This window comes from Mus caroli, chromosome 16, assembly GCF_900094665.2.
Source record: "Mus caroli chromosome 16, CAROLI_EIJ_v1.1, whole genome shotgun sequence".
In the NCBI taxonomy this organism is placed as follows: Eukaryota; Metazoa; Chordata; class Mammalia; order Rodentia; family Muridae; genus Mus; species Mus caroli.
The window spans coordinates 69316685-69343880 of record NC_034585.1 but is presented as its reverse complement, the minus strand read 5'-3'; the positions used below and the strand labels follow the sequence as shown (position 1 = coordinate 69343880).

Here is a 27196-nt window from a genome sequence, read left to right as displayed (position 1 = left end):
AATCAGTGTTAATCAAATTATGTTTTATAAATATTTGTTTTATTTTCATGTTTGAGACAGAGACTAGAAAAACAGAGTAGGTTGCCCTCCATTTTATCGTGAAGGTGAGGGTAACCTTTAATTCCTAACTCATTTCTCTCTCCCTTCTGACTCCTGATATGATATTACATGCTATTAGGCTGACTTTGACTTTTATTTTAAGTTTAGGGCAGCAGGAGTTGACTATAATTCAAGTGAGCGTATTAAAAACATAATAATTTTTTCTCCTTGCCTTAAGTATGGAGATTATATCACTTGAGAAGGGCAATTAATATCATGTTAACATAAACATGCTATTATTTGACATATGAAGATACTTTGGTTCACAAAAACTATGGAACGAATGCACTTTTGCATATTTTATTTTCCTTAATTGAAATATTTTCATGTTTTGAGACTAGGCATGGTTACTATGCTTACACAATACCTTTCCTTCTTCGTTCCCTAACCTCTTCCCTACATGCCTTCCCACAGCCTTTCAGATTCATGACCTCATTTTTATTGTTTACAGGTACATTCACACATATATGTACAACCATATGCATAAAACTTACTGAGTTCATTTAGCATTGCTCGTACATACATGTAGTTAAGGCTCACCACCTAGAATTGATAGATTATTAGGGCTCTTGCCCCGATATAGAACTAATTTTTCCTCTCTCAATAGCAATTAGTTGCTTTAGTTCTTCATTTAGGGGTGGGACCTTGTGAAATTTCCAGCATTCCTTGTGGCTCATCAGCAGACACTCTCATGGTACAGGTCTTGTTTGCACCACCATATTGTTGATATTTCCTGGGTGCAGCCTCCCTTTCATGTCTAGAAAGTATTACCTCACAGTAGGTAATTTCCTTCATTAATGCTATAAAATAAATGCATTTTGAATATATTCTAGAATATAAAAGGCAAAGCTTTGATTTGTTCGTTGAATCACTGCTGCATTGCTGAAACTACTCAAGAGACCCCTAAATAGATATAGGTTGAAACCTACGTTTTCAATCAAATTGGTCATGTCACAAGTTATTTCATACAACGAGTGGTCAGATCTGCCTCCCTTTAGGATGTTTTAAATATCCAAATCATCCCACAATTGCATTATATGAAGGCATTTGTAGGACAAAAGAAAAGATTGAGAGAGCCTTTCTGGTTTTCCAGAGTACTGCTACGACTAAGCACTACCATCTAACAGTGCCATACCCTCCTGCAGCTCAGCTGTGCTCAGCAGGAAAGCTGATGTCAAGTTATCCTGTGCCTCTCCCATCTCAGAGAAGGCAAGCACAGGACCAAGCCTAGTAAAACAGATGGGTTAACTCTGAAATTAATACCTAAGATCCTGTTCTAAAAGGTTTTAGAGTTGAGGTTAATTTCTTGCCAAATATCTGACTGAGAAACCCTCAAATGTTCCAAATATGATATTACAAATTCTAGTCTTATTGTAAAATCAAATTATCTTGAGAGAACTTAAGCCAATTGGATAATTATTTCTAAATGAAATGATAATTGAAACTGCTTCCACAACTTTGTTTCAACAAGCTTTCCTAATTGTGAAATATTTGTCATTTTTTTACTGTAAAATTTCAATAGCCCTGTGAAATAGGCACTATTAATTACTGTATTAATTATCTTAAAGGAGAGGAAAATCTACAGTCATTTAGAAACCTGGGTAATATAAGCTTCAGTGAAATCAAATTATATTTTGTTCTCCTTTGTTCATTAATTTACGGCAAAGGACAGAATTTCAATAAAATATATTTGTTTAGTCCATTGCATCAGACACTGAGGTTGTCTGGAACATCTCGGGTGGGGGAACTCCTCATTTCCCTTCTCCACCCCTACACCAGAGAGCCAGCCTCCAAGAAAGAGCAAGGCTTTCTTTAGGGTGTTAGAAATAAATGTCTGGGGAAGTGGGAGGCAGATTATGGGCAAGGGTTGGAGATTGTTTAAGAGGACAGTTTTTCTAGAGGTGGTGATGCAATTTTTTAGAGGAGGGGAAAAGTAAGAACAAAATGACAGGGGTGGGGGTGGGTAGGGAAGTGGGTGGGGGGATGGACAGGAGTGACTAGTGGACTTCAGGCTGTGAACTTAGAGTTTAACCACCAACCCACACTGAAAATGGGAGTATCTCCTATGTCTGCCATTGGATTAGAAGATTGAGAGGAAAGGACCCAGAATAATTCTACAGATCACAGGGATTAGATTGCCAAGCAGGGGTCCTGGAATTTACTCAGTGTGTGTGTGTGGGGGGGGGTAATAACTCACTGGGAGGTCCTTTCCTAGCTGCTTCCATCTCTGAGTCCCATTCTCAGCAAAGGAAGCAAATGTTAGGGGAGGGAGTCCTTGATTAGATTGACCACGTAGTTTGGCCTTTTGGAAAAATCCCAGCTGTGATATAGTTTAATTGCAGAATCCCAGGGGGAGGGAGGGAGAGAGAGAGAGAGAGAGAGAGAGAGAGAGAGAGAGAGAGAGAATGAATGCAGGGAGAGAGAGAGAGAATGCAGGGAGAGAGAATGCAGAGAGTATGCATATCTTAAAGAGGTCAGAACCCTTTACAGTTGTGCAATGCCTGCTCTACTTGACCTTGTTATACAGTGAGCCACAATCTACACTTTGTCACACAGTCAACACCAGTTTCTCACTATGGCTGATTAAACATTGTCCCTTGCTTATTTTCAGGTAGCTTGGGAGTTTGAAAATGGCTTTTTTCTCCCAGCTGTGCTAACAAAAGAACAGCATTAGAGTCCTTCCTTCTTTGTGTATCTGAAAGCATGGGCAAGGAATCCTTCAGGCACTGTGTTTGCATATGCATATGCACCTTTGGTAAAGTTCAATTTAGAATTGAGGAACATTAAGAGTTTAACAACAACTAATAGTAAGGTCATAACGCATGCTATTAAAATAAATTGGACTTTTCTCTCTTCTTTACCTTTTCTCTTGTCTTTTCTCCAATCATCTATCTTCCTATCCATCTATCTATCTCTCTATCATCTATCAGTCTATCTCCTTCTTTCTATATTGTTCTGATTCAAGATAGTATTTTCAAGGCTGGTCATAAATGAAACTGTGAAAAGCAAAGCCATGTATGCGAATGCCTCTGTTTATTGGGATTCTCCACCCATGATTCCAACTAGAGGTTGGAAGTGACATGAGTGGCTTTTGTAAAAATGTCTTAGCTTTCAATACTAGTTAAGTATAATTTGATTAGCTGAATAAGTGAGATTTGAAGTTGTGAGTCTCATAGTCCTTTCTGTGTATGCATAGCTAACCTTTGGACATGGCAACACAAAGCTGTCTGAATTCTACCATGTTTATTTTTGAGAATCACAAATTCTGTTAGGAACAAAGGAATCCCATAATATTTTAATTACGTTTGCAGTTTTGTGTTAGGCCAACTTAAAAGCTATTCTTAGGAAGACATGGTGCAAGGTAGACAGAAACCCTGCTGGAGATTTCAAAATAAAACAGAAAGTTCAAGTATGACTACACCTTGTAGTTTACAATTTCCCTATTAAAATCATGCAATGAATTATATGGTAATTTTCATTTTAATATGAGTAGCACATTTTGTTGAATTACTTGTCTAGAAATTTATTGTGTCTTGTTTACTGAATGCATAGCAAGATTCACTCCTCCTAATGCTAAACAAAGTATGCACAATAATTGCAGATCAAATGACCATGACATTCTTCTCCCTTGCATGAAGTGGCACAATATTTGCCTACCAGATGGAATCCCTATATTAGTCATGTGATTTATGAAATTGTCTTTAAGATATACCTTAAATAGTACAGATTAAGAATTGCACATGATTTAGGTTATTATAAGTACTTCCATGATTTTAATAGGTTTAAGTCTTATTCATGAAATAAGAATAATTTTTTGTCTAAGAATCTATGAGCAGCAATATTATTTTAGGAAAATTAAACAATCTCTTTTTCTTTCAAAATTAAAATGGGGTACCTTTTTCCAGAAATGAGAGAAATTGTTTGATTAGAAAGAAAAGGAGCAGTATTTGTGGGTGAACAATCCCTAGTACTTGGATATAGAAGACTATTTCATGGTTCAGTGCATACTTTTATGACTGACTTTTGTAACTTTCGGTAAAGCAGAATGACCCTAAAATTTTAAATGTTAGCACAAAATTCTCATCCTGAAAGGTCAGCCAGTAATATTAGAATACATTGTAAATAATTTCAAAACAAATTAAAATTTGAGTAAATATATTTTCTTCTAAGAAAATTGGTGGTTTTGAGTTGAGATTTACCTTTCAGAGAGTTTTAGGGAATCTTTAGATAATCCAAACAAGACACAGGCTTTCAATACAGAAAAATTCCAGATTACTCTAAAAAAGAGTTTACATTTCTTTTATTTGTCTTGTTCAATTTTATACCTATCATAGAAAACTTGAGGTCTTATTTTAATATATTCAGAAGAGTGGGAAGACCAGGATGACTTTTTATCAAAGGGGTCTGTTATGTTTTGAAAAGTGTACAATGAGAATAGAGAGAAATTGGTTATGATACAAAATTGAAGTATTGCCTGATACTTTCATTTTAGTTTGATTTGCAGAAATTCTTTCTACCCTGTATGATAACAGTTTTCTCATTGAGGAGGAAATATAATAAATTCCCTTATGTACAGTGGGAAATGATATTTAGAAATTATTATTTTGTTTCCTATACTAGCAAATAGCAATATTTCTCTTTTGAGAGTTTTCGTATTATATATCAAATATCAAAACATGAACAGTACCTTCTATACAAACTATTGCTTTAAATATTAAAGCAAAATCACTTTGTTTTGTTTTTATTTAGCTTAACAGATGGTAATGATTTTGTAATGGTTTTGATACAATTAAATTTCCTTTTTGTTTTTTTTTTTAATCTACCCTCCCTACTTGGAAAAAAAATTACAGTGAGACCAAGCTTCAGTGCCTACATTGTCACAGCTGGTCACCAATCAATCTGAAGTCACGGTACAGTGATGATAGCACATGTTTTTCCAGGGGCCAAATAAGATTGGGTTGTATTTTTCAGCAGTAGTTCATATCAGAAGAAATAAGGTACCTCTATGGTAGCATCCAACAGCCCAACATAGTACCACTATCATTAATCAAACCTGGCAACAATGGCTGCCTTCATAGAAGTCTAAATCAGGCGGATTTCACAATGAAAGGCATCACACTTGCAGTAAAACTGCCACATCAGAAGTATTTTTCATTTGTTGCATTTACTGCTTTTAATTAAAACAGGCCTTACTACTATATTCTACAGACATATAAAGTTTTGCCATGCTACCAATTAGTGGCTTTGTACCAAAGCATACTCTACTCATTTATAATTTATTCTAGACTAGTTAAAGACAGTTAAAAAACAAATTTAAGTATCTTTGATTGATGAAAGAAATGTAATAAAGTATATATGGATTGACCAGTTATTATGAAGCTCTTAAAGTTATGATTGTTTAGAGAATACGGACTCTATTAGTTTTGAGAGATTTCAAATCCCTGACGGAGTAACTGACACAATTAATTTGCCTTTACCCAAAATATATATGTGAAAAATAATAAACACATCAAATAGAAAGATGGATTCTATTACTAAAAAGAAATGTTAACTCTCTAGGTCTGTTGTAGTGTCCTTGACCCCTCTTGGCTCCCTCAATTCTTCCTCCCATTCTTCCACAAGACTCCCAGAGACCCACCAAATGTTTGGCTGTGGGTCTCTGCATCTGTTTCCATTCACTGCTGGATGAAGCCTGTCAAAAGACAATTATGTTAGACTTCTATCTGCAAGCATAGCAGAGTATTATTCATAGTGTCAGAACTTGGCTCTCTCCTATGGTATGGGTCTCAAGAAAAGCCAGTCACTGGTTGGTCATTCCCTCAGTCTATTCTCCATCTTTATCCATGCACAACTTGTAGGCAGGACAATTTTTGGGTCAAAGGTTTTGTGGGTGGGTTGGTATCCCAAACTCCTCCACTGGAAGTCCTGCATGACTACATCAGCCTCAATATATACCCTTCCCCACCACTAAGCTGCTAGGAGTCTCAGCCAGGCATTGTTTGATTTTACATTAACTGAGGTAGGAAGACCTACCAAATTACCATACATGGAGTAAAAGCAAACTGACTGGTGTGCACACATCTATCTATTGCTGTCACCTGGTGCTGGGTAGAATGTGACAAGTTCTCTCACCTACTGCCTCTGTGACTGCCCTGCCACGATGGACTGTAACCTGGAATTTTGAATCCAAATAAGCTTTTTTGTGTTTGCCATCACTAAGCAAATATAACTAATGTTTTTCTGCATGTGAAATTATCTCAGATGTATGATTCTGCTTATATAGCAGATGGATACTTCTGAGAATATATATGAATTTCTAATTTTTATATAATATATTAAATCTTCAACTCTATACTGTGGCTCTTATGTGCTTCTTAACTTAGAATTGATCTTAAACTGTAAAAATAAGCCATTCTAATAGGTAAGTATAGGAAACTACCAGCCTTGAAGCCACTCCTATTTATATAGCATTCATTCATATTAGCAGGAATAAAAGGCATTAATTTTATAGCCCTTGACTTCTTCAAAAGTGTAATAAATAGCTAACATGAAGTATGGTTTCCTCCTGCTGTGCTCTTTTTATGTATTTTAAAGCTGTAGTTGGCATTCATTATTTTGAAACAGACATTGTTATTAGAATAATTTTTTGTCAATGGAAAAATTCACATATGAAGAATTTAACTACTTTACCCACGACTAGAAACACAATAGTGGTCCTGATGTTAAAATTTGCCACTATGTTCCCAAGGCTGTGTTTTATGTCACTTGAATAAATTTTAGAGGTCCCGTGATTAGTAGTATGAATAGAGCATTTAATGAAACAGAAAGATGTCACACATCCTGAAAAATAAAAAGACAATAAAAACTCTAAACCACTAAGGATTTCTAGGTACCACAGAGTCATTAACGTGTGTCTATGTTTCAAGGGGGTAGTAACGTATTTCTTTGTGGTGTAGCTATGCAACGTTTCTAATATGCATAGTAATAAGGGTTTCTTAAGGCTTATACCATGATAAATAGAAATTCAAGGTAAATATGTAAACAGAGAAGTCCGCTCAAGATTAGAAGATAGAGGGATTTGGAACTTCCAAGCAACTGACATGACTGGTACACAGACATTACACAGTTAGTCATGCCACTGACATGACTGGTACACAGACATTACAATTAGTCATGCCACTGTCTATACAACAGAACTTTGGCATAGACTCAGCAGTTTCCTTGTTGTCATTTTGGTTTTGTTGTGTTGTTTGAAAATTAATGTTAGAAGTAGAACACAATTAACGATAGTGTTCCCTGAGACCAGCTGGACAGGGTGTGGGGATCAGTTTACACATAGGCTCAAGCAGAAAGATCTGGAGTCCAGTGGTCCTCAAGGTCTCAGTGAGTCTGAGAGCCTGTCCAAAATGAATCAATCAAACAAAGGAAAAATGAGGGATAGAGATGGGGGACGATAGAAGGGCAGGAGACTTAGAGAGGAGAGAGAGTGAGGGACAAAGAGGGTGTGTGTGTGTGTGTGTGTGTGTGTGTGTGTGTGTGTGTGTGTGTGTGNGANANAGAGAGAGAGAGAGAGAGACTAAAAATGTATGCCAAGTATTAAAATAATAAAATGTCCCAAAATTTATTGAGCATACAGAATTAACTAAAACAATTTTCGGAAACACTGATATGTTTGTGTATTAGAAAAAGGAAAGTGTTGTAAACTACCATAAGCTACCCAAAAAATGCTTGAAAGATATTAGTAAAAACTGAGAGGTCATAGGCGTAGAAATCTCTTTATTTTCTTGTTTGTATAATTTTAAATTATATAAACAAATTATTTGGAATATAGTTCCATTACAAGGAACCACCACTCCTGAAAACCATGTGAATTTTTAAAGTTGTATACTTTCTACAAACAATCTGTTATTCTTTACATTTAAAAAAAATGGAACTTTTGAATGAGCTTGGTTTATATATTTCCCAATTTTTTCCAAGTGTTTCCATTTTCTATTTCAAGTGTTCCTATTGATGGTCAGGAAGGAAATAAATTTTCCTTTATTTCTTTATTTTTTTCTTTTTCAAAACATTTTTATTGGTTATTGTGTTATTTTGCATTTCAAATGTTGTCACCCTTCCTGGTTTCCTCTCCATAAACACCCCCATTCCATTCCCTCTCCCTGCCTCCATGGAGGGTTCTTCCTCACCCACCCACCCACTCCTGCCTCACCTCCCTGGCATTCCCCTACACTGGGGTATCAAGCCTTCCCAGGACCAAGGACCTCTACTTCCATTGAGACATGACAAGGTCATCCTCTGCTACATATGGGACTGGAACCATGGGCCCCTCCATCTGTATCTTTGGTTGGTGGTTTATTCCCTGGGAGCTCCGGGGGGTCTGGCTGGTTGATATTGTTGTTCTTCCTATGGGGTGCAAACCCCTTCAGGTTTTTCAGTCCTTGGAGCCTGATATGGATGTCTCCTGAGAGGCTTGGCTAGAGCCTTACCAACTTTTTAAATATTTTTACTTAACCTTCATTTTATCACTTTCCCAATACAGAAGATAACTATTTCTTGTTTTAATATATTTTAAGATTTTATATTAAAATGCTTAAATGTAAATCAGATTAAACACAGTATGATTAATTTACAAAATAATAAAACACATGTTACCCAAAAGAGAAATGAATAGGATTTCTTCTTATTAGTGGAGAGTCACAAAGGTCAGGACAAACTGGAAAGCCTGCCTTCAATGTTTCAAGGAAGGAAAAGCTGTACACTTGTGACAGGAATGGGGAATGGGTAACTGATAAGCAACTAGTAGTGGGTTATAAAATTATCTTATCAGTAGTAATTTTATTCTAAATCAGTATAATTTTGTGGATCGATGGATAAAATACAGTAAAAGAGATAACGATTACTATCTTTATGCCATTATCTATGTGACTGATGCTCTTTGCTAATGCAGGCTCTTATTCCACACAGGTATGATATCAAAGATGACTACACGCTGAGAATTAAAAAGGCCATGAGTACTGATGAAGGTACCTATGTGTGTATTGCTGAGAATCGGGTGGGAAAAGTGGAAGCCTCTGCTACCCTCACTGTCCGAGGTAAGAGACCTAAAGTGTCCAAGAAAATTGAGCCAGGAGCTTACTATTGGTTCAGTTGGTAAGTTCATGCCTGCTTAAAATAGAAGGAGCTGCTGGGCATGGTGGCATGCCTAACACAGGAGAAGAAGCCACAAAGGAATCACAAATGTGAAGTCAGCCTGGGTTATAGAGCAAGACTGTTTCAAATTAAAGGAAAATATTGTACTGTTTTACTATTACTGTAAATACTCAGGTGTTTTGTCTTCCAAATCATTAGATTGCTTAAATGAATTATCTTTCCTTTCTTTTATTCTTTTTTCTTTCTTTTTTATATAATCCATAAAATTTCCCAAATCCACTTACCAGATCTGAACAAGTGTTCAGTTTAATCTCAATTAGTACAATAACAAACTAATTGTGACAGAACTCGGTTCACTCAGCTAAACATTCCAGCATGTCTGATGAATGGTAAAGATATGCATTCTTTCTCACAGAGATAATAGTTATGTATCCAGATAGAAATACCTGTAAGTGCCTTAGAATTGGGGCAAATTTGCTCTTACAAGGCTTACATTTTTATTCACATGCCAGATTGAATTTGGGAATACCAAGTATCCATTCTCTGAGCACAGGTGACATTTGCACATGCTTATTTTCAAGCTAAGTCTTTTCAACTTGTCTTTACTTTGGCCCTATGATTTCTAGAGTGGCTTTAAGCAATTACTTCTCAGTTTCACTCTATAATATTAACTGACTTGCAGTGCTATTGACACCAATGGCTTCATAGGAGACTTCATGAGCCTTCCTTACATAGCAGGATGGAGGAGACCTTGTACATGAGAATAACTTTCATTTTGCTCCTAGCGACCAATTTTTGAAGTGTTTGGTAGTAGCTTTTTGAGATCTCCAGTTATCCTCTAAATATATCAAGCTATGTATGAACCCTGTCTCTGAATTTGGAACAACCAATGATATTAAAAGATTTCCCTTTTGTCTCTAAGGCTGTGTTGTGAGAATCTAACCATCTGCCAAGGGGTGTCTACTCATTTAACAGACAGAGCAATTATAGCAAGATAATGGAAATTGGCGGGAACATTGGTTTTCAACCATCCTAATGCTGCAACCCTTTCAAACAGGACCACATGTTGTGGTGACTCCCCACAATAAACTTATTTTTGTTGCTAGGACAGAACTGTAATTTTGCTATTGTTATGAATTGTAATATAAATATTTTTTGGAGACCCACAGATTGAGAAACACTGATCTAGGGAGGTACTGCTGATTTGTGGGAAGTCAGAGCAAACAAACCTTCTCTTCAAACATGGAGCAATGCTCTGGTCTTGTCATGTAGGTAAAATTATTTTTACAAAGCTGTGTGCATTTTGGGCTGATGGTCAATGAGCCCAGACTGGAGAGGACTCACCTGGTACAATCCCGTCTCCCTGATTCTCCCCTGTTCTGACTCCTTTCTTGTAGCATACTGACAATATCCCATATTTGTCCTTATTTAAAGCAAACAGATCCCTGTAGAAATAGAGCTGAGGTGGGATAGCATGAAGCAGTAGGGATAGTTTAACTGTTTATGAGACTTCTCACACTGAATCTCTTGTTACTACAAGGTACTTTCAATATGTAATTAGTACATACACTGACAAACAAAGCCACAATGAGCTAAAATCTTTCCCAATGGGAGCATTTGATTATCTATCAAATCCTAAATCTTTTTCTTCACCCATACATTCTGAATTCTGATCAAGTGATACATAGAGCCAAATATATTTCTTAAATAACCTGAACATTTCTACTACGTGCTAATTAAATCATTTCAGAAAGTTTATGGAAGTTTTAAAAATCTTAATTCTTCAATGTTGTTCTTTCACATATACACGTTGGACAAATTGAGCTGATAATAGTGTCTGGTTCATAAAATTTTTGAAGGCAACCATGACACAATGGAAAGTTCAATGGCATAAAATAGTGACTTAAAAATGTTAAGTTTGTATCTGACTTAAAAATGTTAAGTTTGTATCTTTCCAGTGACATTAATATTGTCATACCAAGGGGTATACAGGCATTTATGCTTACAATTCTTTTTCATGAGATATGGAGGCAGCAGGACTGTCGGGAGTTGGAGGACAGTGTGAGCTGCACAGGGAGGTACAGGCCAGTATGGGATACACAGTTAGACTGTGTCTGAAAATAACCAAACCCCAACGAAAGAAGCAAACAAACACTGCCTTTTTAGTGTCTCAATGACTTTAATATGTAAGTTTCAAGTGGTAAAGGAAGAATGGGTGAAGTTTGCAAAATATGGTAATATGTGTGAATATATTACACACACACATACACACACAAACACACATATGTATATGGGTGTTCTGTCTGCATGCTTGCATTCACATAAGAAGGCTTTATATCCCATTATAGACAGCTGTGAGCCTCCATTGGCTTGCTGGAAATTGAGCTCATGAAGTATTCTTAACCACTGAGCCATCTCCGCAGCTTGATCTCCTTATACACTTCACAGGAACATGTTAACTAAAGAGTTCATACGACTGAATCGTTCATCTTAAAACGGGATAGTATAAACGAAACTTTTGTTTCTGTCACTTTCATAGACTCACTGCTTTTGAATGCTATCATTTTGGAAATGTTTGCTTTCGGCTAGCTTATCTCTTTCAGGAATAAGCTTATATCCCTTTAAAATTAAGGAGTTCTGTATATTTTTTCCACTATAAGGAAATTAAATAGCTAGTGATGTTTCAAAGGTGGTAACCAAAAAGAAAACCAAAAAACAAAAAAAAAAAAACCCAAAAACAAAAAAAACCCTCCATCATTCTGATAATCTATTTTAGAGAACAATTTGTGAAATTCATGAGCCTTAAAAAATTCAAGAGCTTAAGGACACTGTTTATCAAGTGAACTTTCTGCATGTTAATTAGTCTCCCACTTAATGGACTCCTGGTCATGTCTAGACTCAGTAGAACTGTTTATAGCAAAAGAAAACATTACTAAACCGTAAGTTTCTCTGGAGAGATTAACCATGCTCCAGGTGCAACCTGGCTATCGGGAGAATTCATGTATCACAAGGCACAGAGTAGCGTCCCAAAGACAGGGATAGGTAAGCTTCCCAAGAAGGCATTGCCATGTCACTGTTGAAACTTAGCGGACTTTAAGCACAGATGCACCAGCACATCCCCTGTGCCATCATTAACCTTCCTCCTATGGCTGGCTGTGCTTTCTCTCCTCTCTCTGGAGAGAAGATTGACTGCAACACAGTTGCAGCTCACCTTCCACCTTGCAAGCTTTGCTCCTCAAAGTTTTATAAATTAGGAAGAAGGTTTGGAGGAGTGTAAAGGTGAACGAAATAAGTCAGAGATCTGTACTTTGATCTTTTATCTGTTCAAAAATGAAAAGAGAAATAAAAAAAAAGAATTTATTCCACAACACTCATTTGTCTCCAGGTAACCAGCAGGAAGCATGCATCTGCATCCCTGAGAATAGATGCTGTCTCTTCTTTGCAATGGCTCTGTCCCTATTCCACATCACCCATTTGTATTCTCTTACATTCATTTTAGTGTCAACATAATTCAAAACAACTTAGACAAAACTCGAATCACTTGCTTATCAGCACTGTCACTGTTTGTTATTTAAGTCATAATAACCTTGGTTGTTTATGAACTAAATATATTTATTGATAGTATATAATAAAAATATAGTAACTCATGCAAACAAGAAAAAACCATACACTCCAATCTACCCTGTGGATTATTTTAGATACATTTATTCTTTTTCTTCCTTGCCTGTTACCCACCACATCCTCTCTCCCCCAGATCCACTCCTTCCTCCACCCTCTCTAGAAAAAAGGAGGTCACCCAGGCACATCAACTGAACACAGTATAACACATTACAGTTAAGAATTGGCAAGGCAACTCTGTAGGAGGAAAAGGGTCTCAAGAAGAGGCAAAAGAGTCAGAAATACCCACACTTCACCTGTCATGAGTCCTCCCCAAACCACAAATCAACAACCACAACATATATAAAGAGCAAGTATAATTAAATAGGTAGACTACTGTAAAAATAATTCATTTAAACCAAATCATCTCTAAGGTATGTTGGGGGCATTAAAGGAACAGGAAAAAGTAAATAACCAACCCCCAAAATATTCCATTCAAAAATGTTTGCTTGCTAAAAAAATTCTAAGAACATGTGAGGAAAATGCTTGTTTGGAGAAGAAACTGTTTTCCTTTTACACCTTAGTGCTTGGGCCAAAGAGACTTGCAATGATCTTCGAAGACTTCCTCAGCTAATTGAATTCCTAATTCATTGAAAGTGATATGATTCGATGTTCCTTTAATACGTTGTGTTCCCTGTGCACAGGAAGCAAGGGTATAAAACTGATAGAAAGCATTGTTTTTGAAGGTGATACATTGTTTTATAAAGATCAGCAAATCTTAAACGGTTTCTTCTCTAATTTGTAGCATGCAAATAAATTAGAATGTCATTTTCTTAGTGGTATGAATATGTCATTCATCGAAGACTGCAACTTCAAAAAGCACAGCTAAATAATAATAATATCTCCATAGAACAAGGAAATGTTCAGTAAATTGTTATTTAAGACACGTCTTACCATTAAGACAGGCAGTTGGGATGTCTCACACTACAAGGTTAATGGAGATAAAATTATGACTTTTATTTTCTGTGTCTGTTTCTTTATGAACATAAATGAAATATTCAACCTCTCACTGGATTGCTTTATTAGAATGAGGTCAACTGACCTAAGAGGCCCTGTCCATTTTAATCCATTTAATGCTGGAATGCAGTTGAGTTTAATTTGCTGATTTTGAAAACACTCACCTGCTGATTGTCACAATGAACTGTTGCTATAGAACAAGGGCATGTAGTTTTACTGTGATGGTTAAACAGATATTATGTCAATATATGAATGTTCACCAATAGGGGAAGCTTCAAGTAGTTTTATAATCAACACTTGAAACAAAAGTCTTTTCAGGTTTTTGTTTGTTTGACTGATTAATTTAAAAACTATGGTAACGAACATGGTTATCAGATGAAATTTAGCTTAAAGTAGACCCATTAGCTGCCTTGACAAACAAAATTAAAAAAAAAAACAATAAAAGAACTTTAATTTGTAATAATCAAATCAAAGAACTTAAGTAATTTGTAAGTGGTCTTGGATGTGATGTTAAAACAGCAGCTTCATTTATGCAAGAGTTTTCCTCATTTTTCAGGTTTTCTTGCCATATTCTGGATCCTACAGTGTGTTTTTGAATTTTCCTCATTTTTCAGTTTCTTCATTCACTTGCTGGGAAAAGTATATCACTAGAAGACATTTCCCAAGGGCCTCTCCTCCTATTGATGACCAACTAGTCCATCCTCTGCTACATATACAGCTAGAGCCACAAGTTCCACCGCAAGGGGAGGAGGGAGAGGATAAGGGATTTTCAGAGGGGAAACTAGGAAAGGTGATAACATTTGTAATGTAAATAAAGAAAATATCTAATAAAAAAAGGGAAAAAAAACAGAAAAAAAGAAAAATGCAAAAACAAGTTAAAAAAAAAAGAAGAAGAATTTCCCAAGGTAGTAAAGTAAAAATTTTCAAAATTAATCTAAAGTTCATGTAAAATATATTATTTGTTTTAGCGTGATTCCTTACCATAGATTCTTCTTTTTCCTTCATATCACAATCTTAGAAAACAATATTTCTTAGGAAAATATATTTGAAAAACAATTCTATTTTGTAGTTAAATTAGCATGAATTCCAAAATTGATTTCCTACTCCTACAGGATATTGACATAACTAAGAGAAATTATTATTGAGGGTAAAGAAAGGAATCATGATATCTGTTTTATGTTGTTACTATACTTGGTTATTAGTCTGATGGCTCATTAGGCCCCTTCTCAATGCTTTCCTACAACAAACATACCATAGAACATATATATATGCATGCCAGTGTCTGCAGAGTGTCCAAATTATATTTCCTAATTGTAAATAGTGCTAGTCATAAGAGTTACATCTCATATATATCTAAATATACTATTTTTTAGGGATTGCACAAATACAGAATTATGATGGACATGTTGATTAAACTGACATCAACAAGATTTATTTACACTAGAAATACACTATTTTTCCCTAGGGTTATATAAGCTGGAACATGGTTCAATGGCCTATTAGGTGGAAACATTTCTATTTTAATTATATACTTTATATAGTTAAATCTTTTAAATATATTTTTCTTTTGTATACAAGGATCATATGATTTCTAATGCGTACTTATTGCTTTTATATGGAATGGTTGTTTATTCACACTGATTTAAAAATATTGAGAAGAAAATATTAACCTTTGTATGTCTCTCTTAATTTCAGTCATTGAGAGAAAGGGCAGCCTATTACTATGGATGTTAGTAATTCAAAGTAATAGTATCACACCACAAAAAAAAAAAAGGATGTATTAGCTGAAGCATCAGTTTGAAGCCATGCTCAATAAGAATCAACATATCAGTCACTGCTTCATTACCTGTGCCAAAAAAATAAAAAAAATAAAAATAGCATCAGCAGCAGTCAGGGAGCTAGTTGGGATTCAATGGCATTCCTCAACCTATTTGGTACATTTGGTACATTCTATGGATGGAATGCAAATGGGTCCTAAATTATTGCCTACAAAAAATTGTATCAAGTAGTTGTCTATAGTTTTTGAAATGGTTCTGAGAAGCAATGCTTGAAATCCAATTGTTATTTAGTTCAGGCAGTGAGACCTTATAATTTCAAAATGATGTTTGCTAAATGTTGGCTTGAATACTTTTATTATTCTGTTCTTAACTTCAGGGTAGCATTTGACTCCTTAATTTGAAGTCTTTGAAATAGTACCTAAAGTAAATGATGATGATGATAAATCTAAACTAGATTTATTTAAGTTCTCATAGTTAGTCCTGTGGTTAAAAACTAATAATAACCTTTTCCTTAAAATTAGGTTTATGTCTTTCAGTTTTATCAGTCTTAGGAACCTTGTTCATAACTGAATTATGAGAATAGATGTCACTCTATTGTCCATACTTAAATGTAACATTACACATCATGCATTCTGATAATTTTCTTTCTTTTTTTTTAATTTCTTTTTTATGTTCTCACCACACCATTGTAATGTCTACAGTTCGCCCTGTTGGTAAGTAGCCATCCTTCTATCCATTTGGCATGGCTTTGCACAGTGCTTCATAAATCATGCATAGTAGCTTTTGTCATAATTAAGAATATTTATTCGCCCATGTTAAAATGCTTCATGAGGGACTATCTGCTACAACCATTGCTCCTGGCTTTTCGGTCGCTTTAGTAAACCATTTTTGACTCAACACAGGAATGAGTTAGTGTCAGTTTTCAGACAGAATAACATATTTTATTCGTATGTTGAAAACTCTTAACTCTTCCTAAGGAGGGAGTTATGACACTACAATTTTTTATTATATGTACAAGGTAATACCTATGACCTATGTTTGATATTCCTGAAAAAAAGAAGACGATACATGAAAATGGAGTTGTTTATTTCTTTTTTACTTACTTCATTTTAAGCCAATCAGACTCCTCATCCTTCAAGGTTATCTCTCTCTGTGCCTGCTCATTTGCATTTCTACGTAGACAAATTTAATAGGACTTTGCTGTATGTCATTGTAAAGTGGATTCTTAACATTAGTGTGGGAAGATTGGGAAGATCTGTGTTCTTTGGCATGAGCAGTTATTGTTTGTGGCTTAATATCCCATTATTGCTTTGGCTTTGCAAAACTGAATAGCATGTGCTTGCAGAAATCTAAGTGCTAACTCTTTATAAATGTTTTAGTAATAACTACATTTTAATAATAATTATGTTACAATTGAAGATGATTTTAAAATAATAACAGAATGAGGAAGACTAAGATGGCATAGAAAAGAAAAAGAGAGCTGTTATTCTACATGACCATTCTGTAGACAGTACTGTATTACCTGGCCATTCTAGAACTAGGCTGTGCTCAAACACCATTCTGGACCTGATAATCTGTTATCTGAGCAGTCTAGATCCAATACTGTACTCTAGCACCATTCTAGAGTTGATGTTCCTTTCTGACCATTCTAGAACTGATGCTGTTAGGTGACCATTTCATTAGATTTCCTTTCTCAGCATCTCTGAACTAGGTAGACTGAGCTATTAATGTATCAAAAACTAAAGTTATTATTGAAACTTACCATAGTAAAATGTATTAGCTAAGATAAGTATGCATAAAGTCCACACACACACACACATACAAAAGATTATAAAATCTAAGGTACAGTAATCTTTGGTCCTGATTTTCAATGTTAAAATAGATAAAACCATTTGTCAGTGGACATAATTACAGAAAGAATGATTCAGACATTGTAACTGAAACAGGCAGTTTTCAAGTGAACAGAAAATAGATTCACTTACAGATTTTGGTAGCTAGAAATAATATGCTCATACAAATGGCCTCAACTAAAGTGATTTGACAAGTTCTCAGAATACAAAAACGTTAAAATCTCTAATCCATTTGCCACTTTTAAACAAAGAAAAAACAAGCATTGGTTAAAACATCATAGCACGTTCCTTGTTCTAAGTTGTAGCTGTCACCTACAGTGAGTTTCATAAGTTATTTCCAAATTTATCCTTGTTGGAAACAATTTCTTAAATTCCCATTGGACTGGAAATAAAGAATAGCTTTTTGACACATTATACTTTATCTGAGAAAGTCTGTCATTTCATAAATCTGTCTTGAGTGACTTACGACAGTGCTCAGAAGTATGAAGAGCTATACTTCAAATGTGACAACTGCTATGAACTTGGGAAATTGAAAGTTAGATACACTTTCATTGGATTAGTAAAGAAAAGGCTCACAGTGGTGAGATTAGACTGCCACGACACTGCATTAGCTCTTACAATGGCTTTCAATATATTAAACATAGACATTTAAACTTTTAGAATAATGCTAAAAGGCACACAACAACTGAAATAATGAATTACATGCATCATTGAAAACTCATTATTATTCAAATGTGTTAATGGAGTCCAACACAAGTATTTTACAACTTTGAGGATCTTAGAGATTGCATAAAGAGTATTCTAAAACAAACATCATACAGAGAGGAGAAAATTATGTTCTGATTCTAATACAAATAGGGGAATATATTTTCAAATAAACACATAGTCTAGAGAAAGGTGCCTGGATTCTTCTAATAAAGGATTTTAAAGGAAAGTATGAATCAAATTCAAATTCAGACACATGTAAGACTTCAGAAAACAGTCACTCTGTTACTCCACATGAAGTGTCTTTGTGTGCTTCAGAGAAGCCCAATTTGGAATCATTGAGAACTTAAAAGTGAGAATCTGTCCAAAGATGACTTAGGAGATCCAATTGAGTTTAAAGTGACAACAAGATTATCTCACCATGCCAATCACAAGTGGATTGTACGCATGCGTTGCTGCATTTTGAGATTCTATATAAGTTTGATTAGATTTTGGTTGTAGGAAATTTTGAATGTCATCAATTGCACCCTTCTCACTGGAGAAAAAGATTTACCATATTACACTTAGTCGTTTGGAATGTCACCAGCGTCTCAGAATGAGTCCTCTTATCTGTTATATCTGGGGTTAGCACAAAATCTAGATCAATGTTTCTTTGATAATGAATTCACCAAACCATTCTGCCTTATTTTTGACACTGTTCCAAAGGCAAGACACATAATGAGAGCAAAAGTGCATCTGAGGGCGAAGCTGGCTATGAATAGTGAAGTATTTATTTGTTTACTTGGAAATGTCTTCTGACAATATGAAAATGATCTCAATAGGAAACCTACCTCCTTTCCTATAACCATCTGGTTTATTTTCCCATTAGAAGTCTTTCTCCAGCATAAAAATAAAAATGAACATCTATTTTGGAGATGGGCAACACATTTTTTTTCTTAGCAATAATTCAAAACACGATGAGCAATTTGGAAAAGAACTGTCAAATCTACCAGCTGCCTCGCCTGTGAAGTTGAGCTCTCTTCCGTTTTGTGTCTTATGTACCATATGCTAGCTGCTGATTGCCTCAGTTATAGAGAGGAAAAGCTGAGTGGATCAGGTGAAACTTTTGGAAATCATGAATAACCAACACCCTATATAACTTCACAGAAATCTTTAATCATTTACCAATTTAGTCACACACACACACACACACACACACACACAGTTTGCAACATTTTGATAGAATGTGTTAATGCAACTATTTATAAGTAATTGAGAATTACATGTTATTGCGCAGAACACCCATATTAAATGATTTAATTTTAAAGAAACAGTGCTTGAGAATTGTCTGAGTAGTTCAGAGCACTTGCTGCTCTTGCAGCATACACATGGCGACTCACAACCATCTGTAATTGCAATTCATGCTGATTCCACATCCATTCCTGGCATCCATGGTCACTGTACATACTTGAAGAAGTACCATACATGCAAGAAAACAACACACACACACACACACACACACATAACTTTTAAAGAAGAATGAAAAAAAAAGGCTCCATTTTAAACAAAAATCCTTATGGACTTATCCACACATTAGCTAGTTCTGCTTATATGTTAGAGTAGAATTTAATTATTGTATGACCAAATAATTTTATTCTTGAATTTAACAAACAATCAAAAGATGAAAAAAAATCTATTTGGAGATAATTACAACACATACATGATTTAGAGACTAAGATGTCAAATATTTCCAATCCTTTCATGTTCCAGTCAAGCTTGGAATTTAGTGTTTGCACATCACTTAATATGCTATTAATAATATTTCATTATTAATAATATAATATTTCAATTACTTTTAAAATTAGGAAGCTCATAGGTCTTACACTTCCACTTGAAATATCTCCTAAAGATGTCTTGAGTGTGTTTTGCAAGCTCTATGCTTTGATTCTCAGCCTCCCGTCTCCCTCAGAAGAGCCGTTACTCAGATGACCTAAGGTGGTCATCTCTTACTTGCAAGTGCTATGTTTTCTGTACATAGCACTAAAAAGCTATGTGTTCTTATTGGCAGTGTTTTTCTTTTTAATTAACTATTATTGAAGCCCGCTCTTTTCACTTTTTTTTAATATTGATAGCTTACGTAAAAAGTATTGTTTGTGTCTTATAAATTTCAATAGTGTTTTCATCATGAGAAACGTATCTTTGCAGAGAGTAATTTTAAGGAAGCAATGCAATCATGTATTATTTCTAACACTGAAATGACTTCAGCTGAGTAAGTCACACTATGTAAATTGCCAAACAAGAACAAATTGCTTTTGAAATTATTACATAACACCTTCATCCACAATTCTCAGAAAGTGGGCGAGAGGTCCTTTTAAGCTTTTATAATGAATGGTAGTTTACTGAATTATGAAGCTTATCGTATAATTTTCCCACTTGTTTTATTATACTATAAGATTGTTCTTGATCTTTCTTCCTGTGATTTTGATTTGTCAGCCTTCAGTGTTGATCATCTGGTGTCTAATCTTTCTGAGACATAATAAAATTCCTTAATTTGTGGTTTATTAACTTTATATGAAAATATTTAATTCTCTAATATTTTTGTTCACTCCCTCAAATATACCAGTTATGCTGGCTTGTCCTTGTCAACATCCCCTCTTTATCATCTTCTCCCCAACAATATTAGAGGCATCAGTTATATAACACATTTTGATATGTGTTTAATAAGTGAAAACCTTCCTTTTTCAATTCTGATTACAAAGTACTTTTTATTACTTAAATATGCTTGACTTCTTTGTTTTGTTTTCAATTTTCCTCATTTTGTTGTTAAACTTCAACTTTAATCATCTATTTCTTGGTCTTGGCCAATTTATTTATTTCTTATAACTTTGGTGGGCATAAATCTTTAGGGAGAATCATTTCGGGCACTGTCTCATTTAGAAAATAGGAAACTTTCAAAAATATGGTTATTTTGTTTGTTTCTTTGAGTAAAATTTAGAGGTTCTGAGTTTATTATTTTTCGTTTATTATGATCTTCCTTTTGTCATTATTTAAATGGATAATTAGTTGACATACGGATCTAATTTACTTAAATCCTGGTTTGATCTTTGGCTGGTTGCTTATTTAGTTAAATGCAGATGAGGAAGGCTTACTTGTTTTGAAAATGGAAGCTGTTTCAGGGTCTTTCAGTATCTCTACTTGGAAATTTTTCTAAACATTCTATCAAAACCATTTGATTTCCTCCACAGTATCTCCATAGCTCTTAACAAATAGCAGATCTATCAAGATATGTGCATTTTCATGAGAGCCCTATTCACTTTCATTCATATTCCTTGCTTCATAAAACAGCTGTACTTCAGCTTTGAGAGGTTCCTCTTGCTACACAAACAAATGCCACAAATCTAATGATTTATAATGACGTCTATTTCTTATGAGGAAATTTTGTAGCTACAACTTCTAAACAAAAACACGTGAGGATTGGGGCTACCTCCTTCCACACTTATATCCTCAGAACTTTGGGGAGTACACCCCTATAGTCTTTATTGGATGCCCACCACTATCGCAGACTTTAGAAGCTGTCCACTATACTTTAATGGCTAGACCTCAAATCCTTTCTGTGTTGTATTAGTGACTTTGTTAGTTCTATTGTAAGACACTGTGACCAAGGTGAACTATAAAAGAAAGCATTTAATTTGCGGTTCATAGTTTCTGATGGTTACAGCATATGACCGGATAATATGGCGGTTAGCATAGTAGTAGCAAGGTTCTGGAGCAGTAGTTGAGAGCTTAAATCCTGATCTACAAGCACAAGGCAGAGAAACTTTTGAAAAGTCAAATCCCACCCTCATTGCATCCTCCAGCAAAGACACACCTCCCAATCCTTCCCAAGATTTCCACCAAAAGGGGACCAAGCATTCATACCTGTTATCATATGGGGACATTTTTACTCAAACTACCACATGCATTTTATATCTTACTTCTCTGAGTTCACCTACTGAGTGAACTACTACTATAGCTACTAGACTATAACCAGTGCCCTTCTTTAGAAATCTTATATGATCATTTAAGTTCACCTAATTAGTATAAAGGTCTTAATGTCAACTAAGTAGAAACTTTAACAACATACTCTGTAAACACGTTGTATATCATAACATATGCAAAGAGACAACACCAGGAAGTAAAGATTTTGTGGACCATTTAAAATCCATTTAAAATTGTAGATTTCACTCTTTCAATAAGTTTTCTAACATTTGATTAGTGTTCTGCACAGTCATAACTTATTTGCTAGGTATCATACTTGCATCCAGATCACATTCAAAGAATCAAAAATTAAGTTTTGTAATATTGAAAGATATTTCTGTAAAATAAGACTCAAAAGAAGACAGACATGAGACAGAAAGGTATCCAACATGGATTCTCTTCTGTGCTCGATTGATGAGCATAATATTTAAAAAATATGAGGTTTGGGATTATGGTACAATTCTCATATTATTAACCTCTTTTCTTCTATGCAATATCAGGGAATGGAAGAATAAACCTTTATGGAACATTATAGAACACTAAATATAAAAAGTTTAACATAGTGTTGTCAGAAGATATTGCCTTTAACAATTCTTTAATGTGCATAAGACATAAGTATTATAGGTAACATTTAAATTATTATGTAACTCATTTAAATATATTATGTTACTCAGGGAATTGTTTCATGATTATATGCATTAAATATACAGACTAGAAATTCAATTAAAATTTGAGCTACATATTTCTGAATATATTGTAAAGTCACTTGGTCAGTATTATTTTTGAAATTTATTGTTGATGTTATTTTCATCTGCTAGACAAATATCTTAGTACTAAGTACTGTTGTGATCTTTCTTCTATCTTGAGAAGTAGTATAGCTTTTAGCACGTTGTAAGTACATGCCTAATGTTGGTATACTTACTTAATACAAACATATGCATACACACGTAGTTAATACTTGCTGGGAAAATGTTTATGCATGCAGTATTAAATAGTGCCATAAAAAGATCAAGCAACAGTAACAGTAACAGGCCAATCTCATATCTTTCATTCTGCTGGTAGTAGATAAAATGCAACAAAAAGAAATCACTAATGACTTAGGATGGTGCCTTCCTAAGCGTGTAATTAATGTTATTAAGAAACATTGCAATTGCATATTAAAATTCTGTTAACGAAGCAACCCCTCAGTATAAGGACATTTGTTCCTTGGTTGCATTTTTTCTTTTGCTTTTGCTTCTTGCTGATTGGCATCTTGTGCAATCTTTCTCAAAAAAAAAAAAATGAGATAATGGGACATGAGCAGACCTCGTAGTGTAGCTAGATTGCTGACGAGACAGTTCTGGCAAGCTGACAGGTTAAGTGAGTGAAAATGCGTGCCTGGTCTCACCATTTGCTTGAAGAATTACCTTTAAGCTATGCTTTGCCTTCCCATTCCCAATCTTCCAGTGCCTTCCTCTCTACATAGGAAGACACACTCTTCCCAATTTAAGAGTTTGGGGCAATTTAGGATTTACTTTCCAGCACCATTTCTTCTTCTTTTGTTGGTTTAATGATGGCATCGTGTCTTTGCAGTTAATGTCTCTACAGTTAACAATCCTTACTAAACAGTTATTTTTTTTTGAAATATCTAACTATTTTCCTTGTAGATTATCAGTGACTTTAAGGGCAAAATTTCAATATTTTATTACTAAGATCTTAATCAAGAAAATGAATAGAGGAGTGATAATATGATAAATGTATATTACATGGAAAAATTTTAGGCTAATGAATAAAATAAACCAACATATTCTTAAAAGCTAATGTAACCATTTGAAAATGAAAAAAACATCATGGAAATGAGATTTAAAATTGTAATTTGTTAAAAAACTATTGACATATTTTTCATAGGAGTTTCCAATTTCTGTCTTTTGTATAATGAGCAGTCCTGTAACACTTGCCTATTAAAACCCAGAATAATTTGCTTTACTTCCATGACCTCCTCTGCTAACCCCTAATTGAGAGTAAATCTGCTTCAGCAATCTGAAATCTAATAAAGTTTAAAGTTCTCCATAAGCATGTCTGTCTTAGTTCTGAGTTAATTATTATATTCATTGTAATGTAGAAATATTTAATAACATTACAAAATTTGCAGAGATTTTCTAAATAGAGTAAATTCCATTAACATTGAAATTGGCATACTCCACTCACACAATCCTTCAGTTTATCAAGACCACAGGAAGAATTTTCCTTAGAATGCTACTCTTCAATTCATTGTCCACAAAGAAAGCAAGTGTGCCAATGGATGAGATATATACACAGTGGGTGTTATTGCCTGTGTGAGGAGTAATCTCAGCCTTCCTTTCCCCAGATTAACCCTCTTCTTCCTTCACTCTTTTCAGAATTGTATCCACTGTTGTTCTCTGTAGCAATTAAAAAGTTACCATTTTTATATTATGATCATACTAGGTAATAAATCACTGGCCAACTTCAATGCCTTGTTCTAGGCATCAGATTTCAAGTTATAGACAATAAGTATGAAAGATCTCAAGTATTGCACACACCTCCAAAATTAGTTTTCTTAAAATCAGTGCATTCTATAAAAGTGATTCCAAACTCTAAAGATGTACTGTGTGGCAGCAACACACCTTTAGTCATACAACAACTGATGTAATTGTGTATCTGTCAAACAACTCTAGTAAAGAGTAATATATAAAATGCCAACATGTACAGAAACATTTCTCCATAGTCATTCTAGTCTCTTGACTGTGTCATTACTTCACATTTCTGAGAGCAGTGACCCATGTAGTACTTTCCATATTAAAAAGCATTTGACACTGAAAATGCACATAGAGATAATAGATATTTGTTGAAAGAAAAGGTAAAGTTATAGATATTTTATATGGAATAAGATTTTTAAAATATTTACTGAGAGTTACTGGCTTAGAAATCAACCGTATTCTTCCTCTGGAATAATGGTTGCCATGGACACAAAGTATTGTTAAGTTATGCAATTTACCAATTTGATCATATTTAATTTGCTGGAAATAATAAAAATAAATAATATCTAATTATTCAAGCTTTAAAAAATGATTATTATAATCCTGTATCTTTAATGTGTAATTTCCATTACAAATAAATTTCATCTTCTTAAACAAATTGTATCTTAATGTGCTTTAAAGTCAAATATTTTATGACATTATGTATTCAAATTCAATATGAACAAGTTATTTTGAAATTACTTGTCAAACATTGAAAATAACTACAATTAAATGAGGTGAAGAACTAGTCATTTATCAATTAGAATCCATTTATCATTAAATGAGTATTCATGTCTTGTTCCTGGCATCTATTCTACTGTAATGAAGTCAGTTCTCAGTGTTTACATTGGTTGTACAAACTTAAATGAAATTCAGGAAATTCCAGGTTCGAATGCTACATAATGTCTGTCTTTGTGCATGTCTTTTTGTTCCTCTGAGATCATGGATATTTGTTTGTGGTCCTTTGAACTTTGGCAAAGAGAATATTTTCTACAGTATTCTATGAAGGAATTTCAGAATTGCCTGGGTTATTTTCCTTTTAAGAAACTACATATCCTGTCTGACTTTCTGTCTATCCAAACTATTATAGTCAGGGGGAAGAATGTTTTAGAAGCTTTAAGTATAACAATGTGGGAAAATGTTGACTATTTCCTTTGTTGTAGTTTGAAATATCTTCTAGGCATCCATTTCAACTTTCACAACTCAAAAATGTTCTAAGGCAAAGAAAGGTCTTTTCCTGTAGAGATATTACAGCTTATTTCAGGAAACAAGACACATAGAGGAACAACAGAGAAACAAAACAGAACGAATAAATCTATGTCCCTCATACTGGAAAGAAGCCATTGCAGGTACATGGTCAAAGTCTGTTCAGGTTCACTCATGTCAACAAGATTGGGTACTAGAAGTCAGGGTTTGAGGAGCACAAGAACAAGAACACAACCAGGCAAGTGACAAAGAACACACTGCTCATGAAACATTGTATACTCTTTCATATAGTCTACCATACTAGAAATTATAACCTTAAATTCCTAGTCTTTTGGTTCATACTAGAGATGAGAGATTATGAGTTTAATCAGTTATTATCTGATGTGAATCATTTTAAATTAAGAGCTCAATATTTATTTAAAATAAACCAAATGTCAAATTTATTCCCCAAGATAACATTTCTTTAATGTAATAATTGAAGCATTCTTCAAAAGGCTCAACTTACTGGTATTTATATAAAAATCATCATTTTTGAGACATGTAAATTTCTATGTTTGAAATGAACTAATACCTGTGGATGGTTTAACATGGCCCTTGACCCTGGGTCAGCAAGCCAATATTGTCTTTTTGCCATTGTGTTAAAGAAGTTGTGGTGAAGTAAATCAAATGGTGGAAGAAGCTGCTTTTAAAAAATTCTTACAGAATATACTAGCATTTAATGAGCAAAATATATTAAATAACACACACACACACACAAAGTATTTCTACTTGAGTTAGCAAGTTCAAAATGTTTATTAAAGAATCCAAAGATGATTAATTCAGGTACAAATTTACAATCAAAGAGTCTGGCTAAGTGTGACTGTAACCACTGCATATCCCATAGAAATGCACCTAACTGCTGCCTGGCTTTCTCCATGTTAATGGTTGCCAGAGAAAGTCATAGTTTCCTGTAGCAACAACTTGAACATGATGTGATTAACCTCTAGGTCCCTCTCCCCTCGTCTGGAAGCCCACCTCGAGCATGGCCTGTGCTTCTTACTCATGCTCAGCCTTCTGATTTCCATTCCACCCACTCTAGCTCACCAGCAGGCATTAGCATACGAGTGCTGTAGCATGACGTTGATTGAAGCCAGCATGGACTGAATGCAGTACCGAAGCATAAATTAGCAGGAATCAAATCTAATTTACTGTGCATTTTATTTAAATTCTCAAAACACAGTTTCAGCTGAACTCTCCGAGACCTGCAAACATAACTGACCTTTTGATATTAGAATGCACATCT

The 27196-nt window shown here is 34.6% G+C and overlaps 1 protein-coding gene across 17 annotated transcripts in view; it reads left to right on the top strand.

Annotated features, from left to right (window-relative positions):
- Robo2 (roundabout guidance receptor 2) overlaps positions 1-27196 on the top strand; it is a 1509792-nt gene that overhangs the window by 1380021 nt on the left and 102575 nt on the right. For all 17 annotated transcript variants that reach the window (XM_021184410.2, XM_029470220.1, XM_029470218.1 and 14 more), the window contains 2 exons: positions 9064-9191; positions 16343-16354. In XM_021184410.2, the coding sequence (XP_021040069.1) occupies positions 9064-9191; positions 16343-16354 (140 nt within the window). The remainder of the gene's footprint in view (positions 1-9063; positions 9192-16342; positions 16355-27196) is intronic.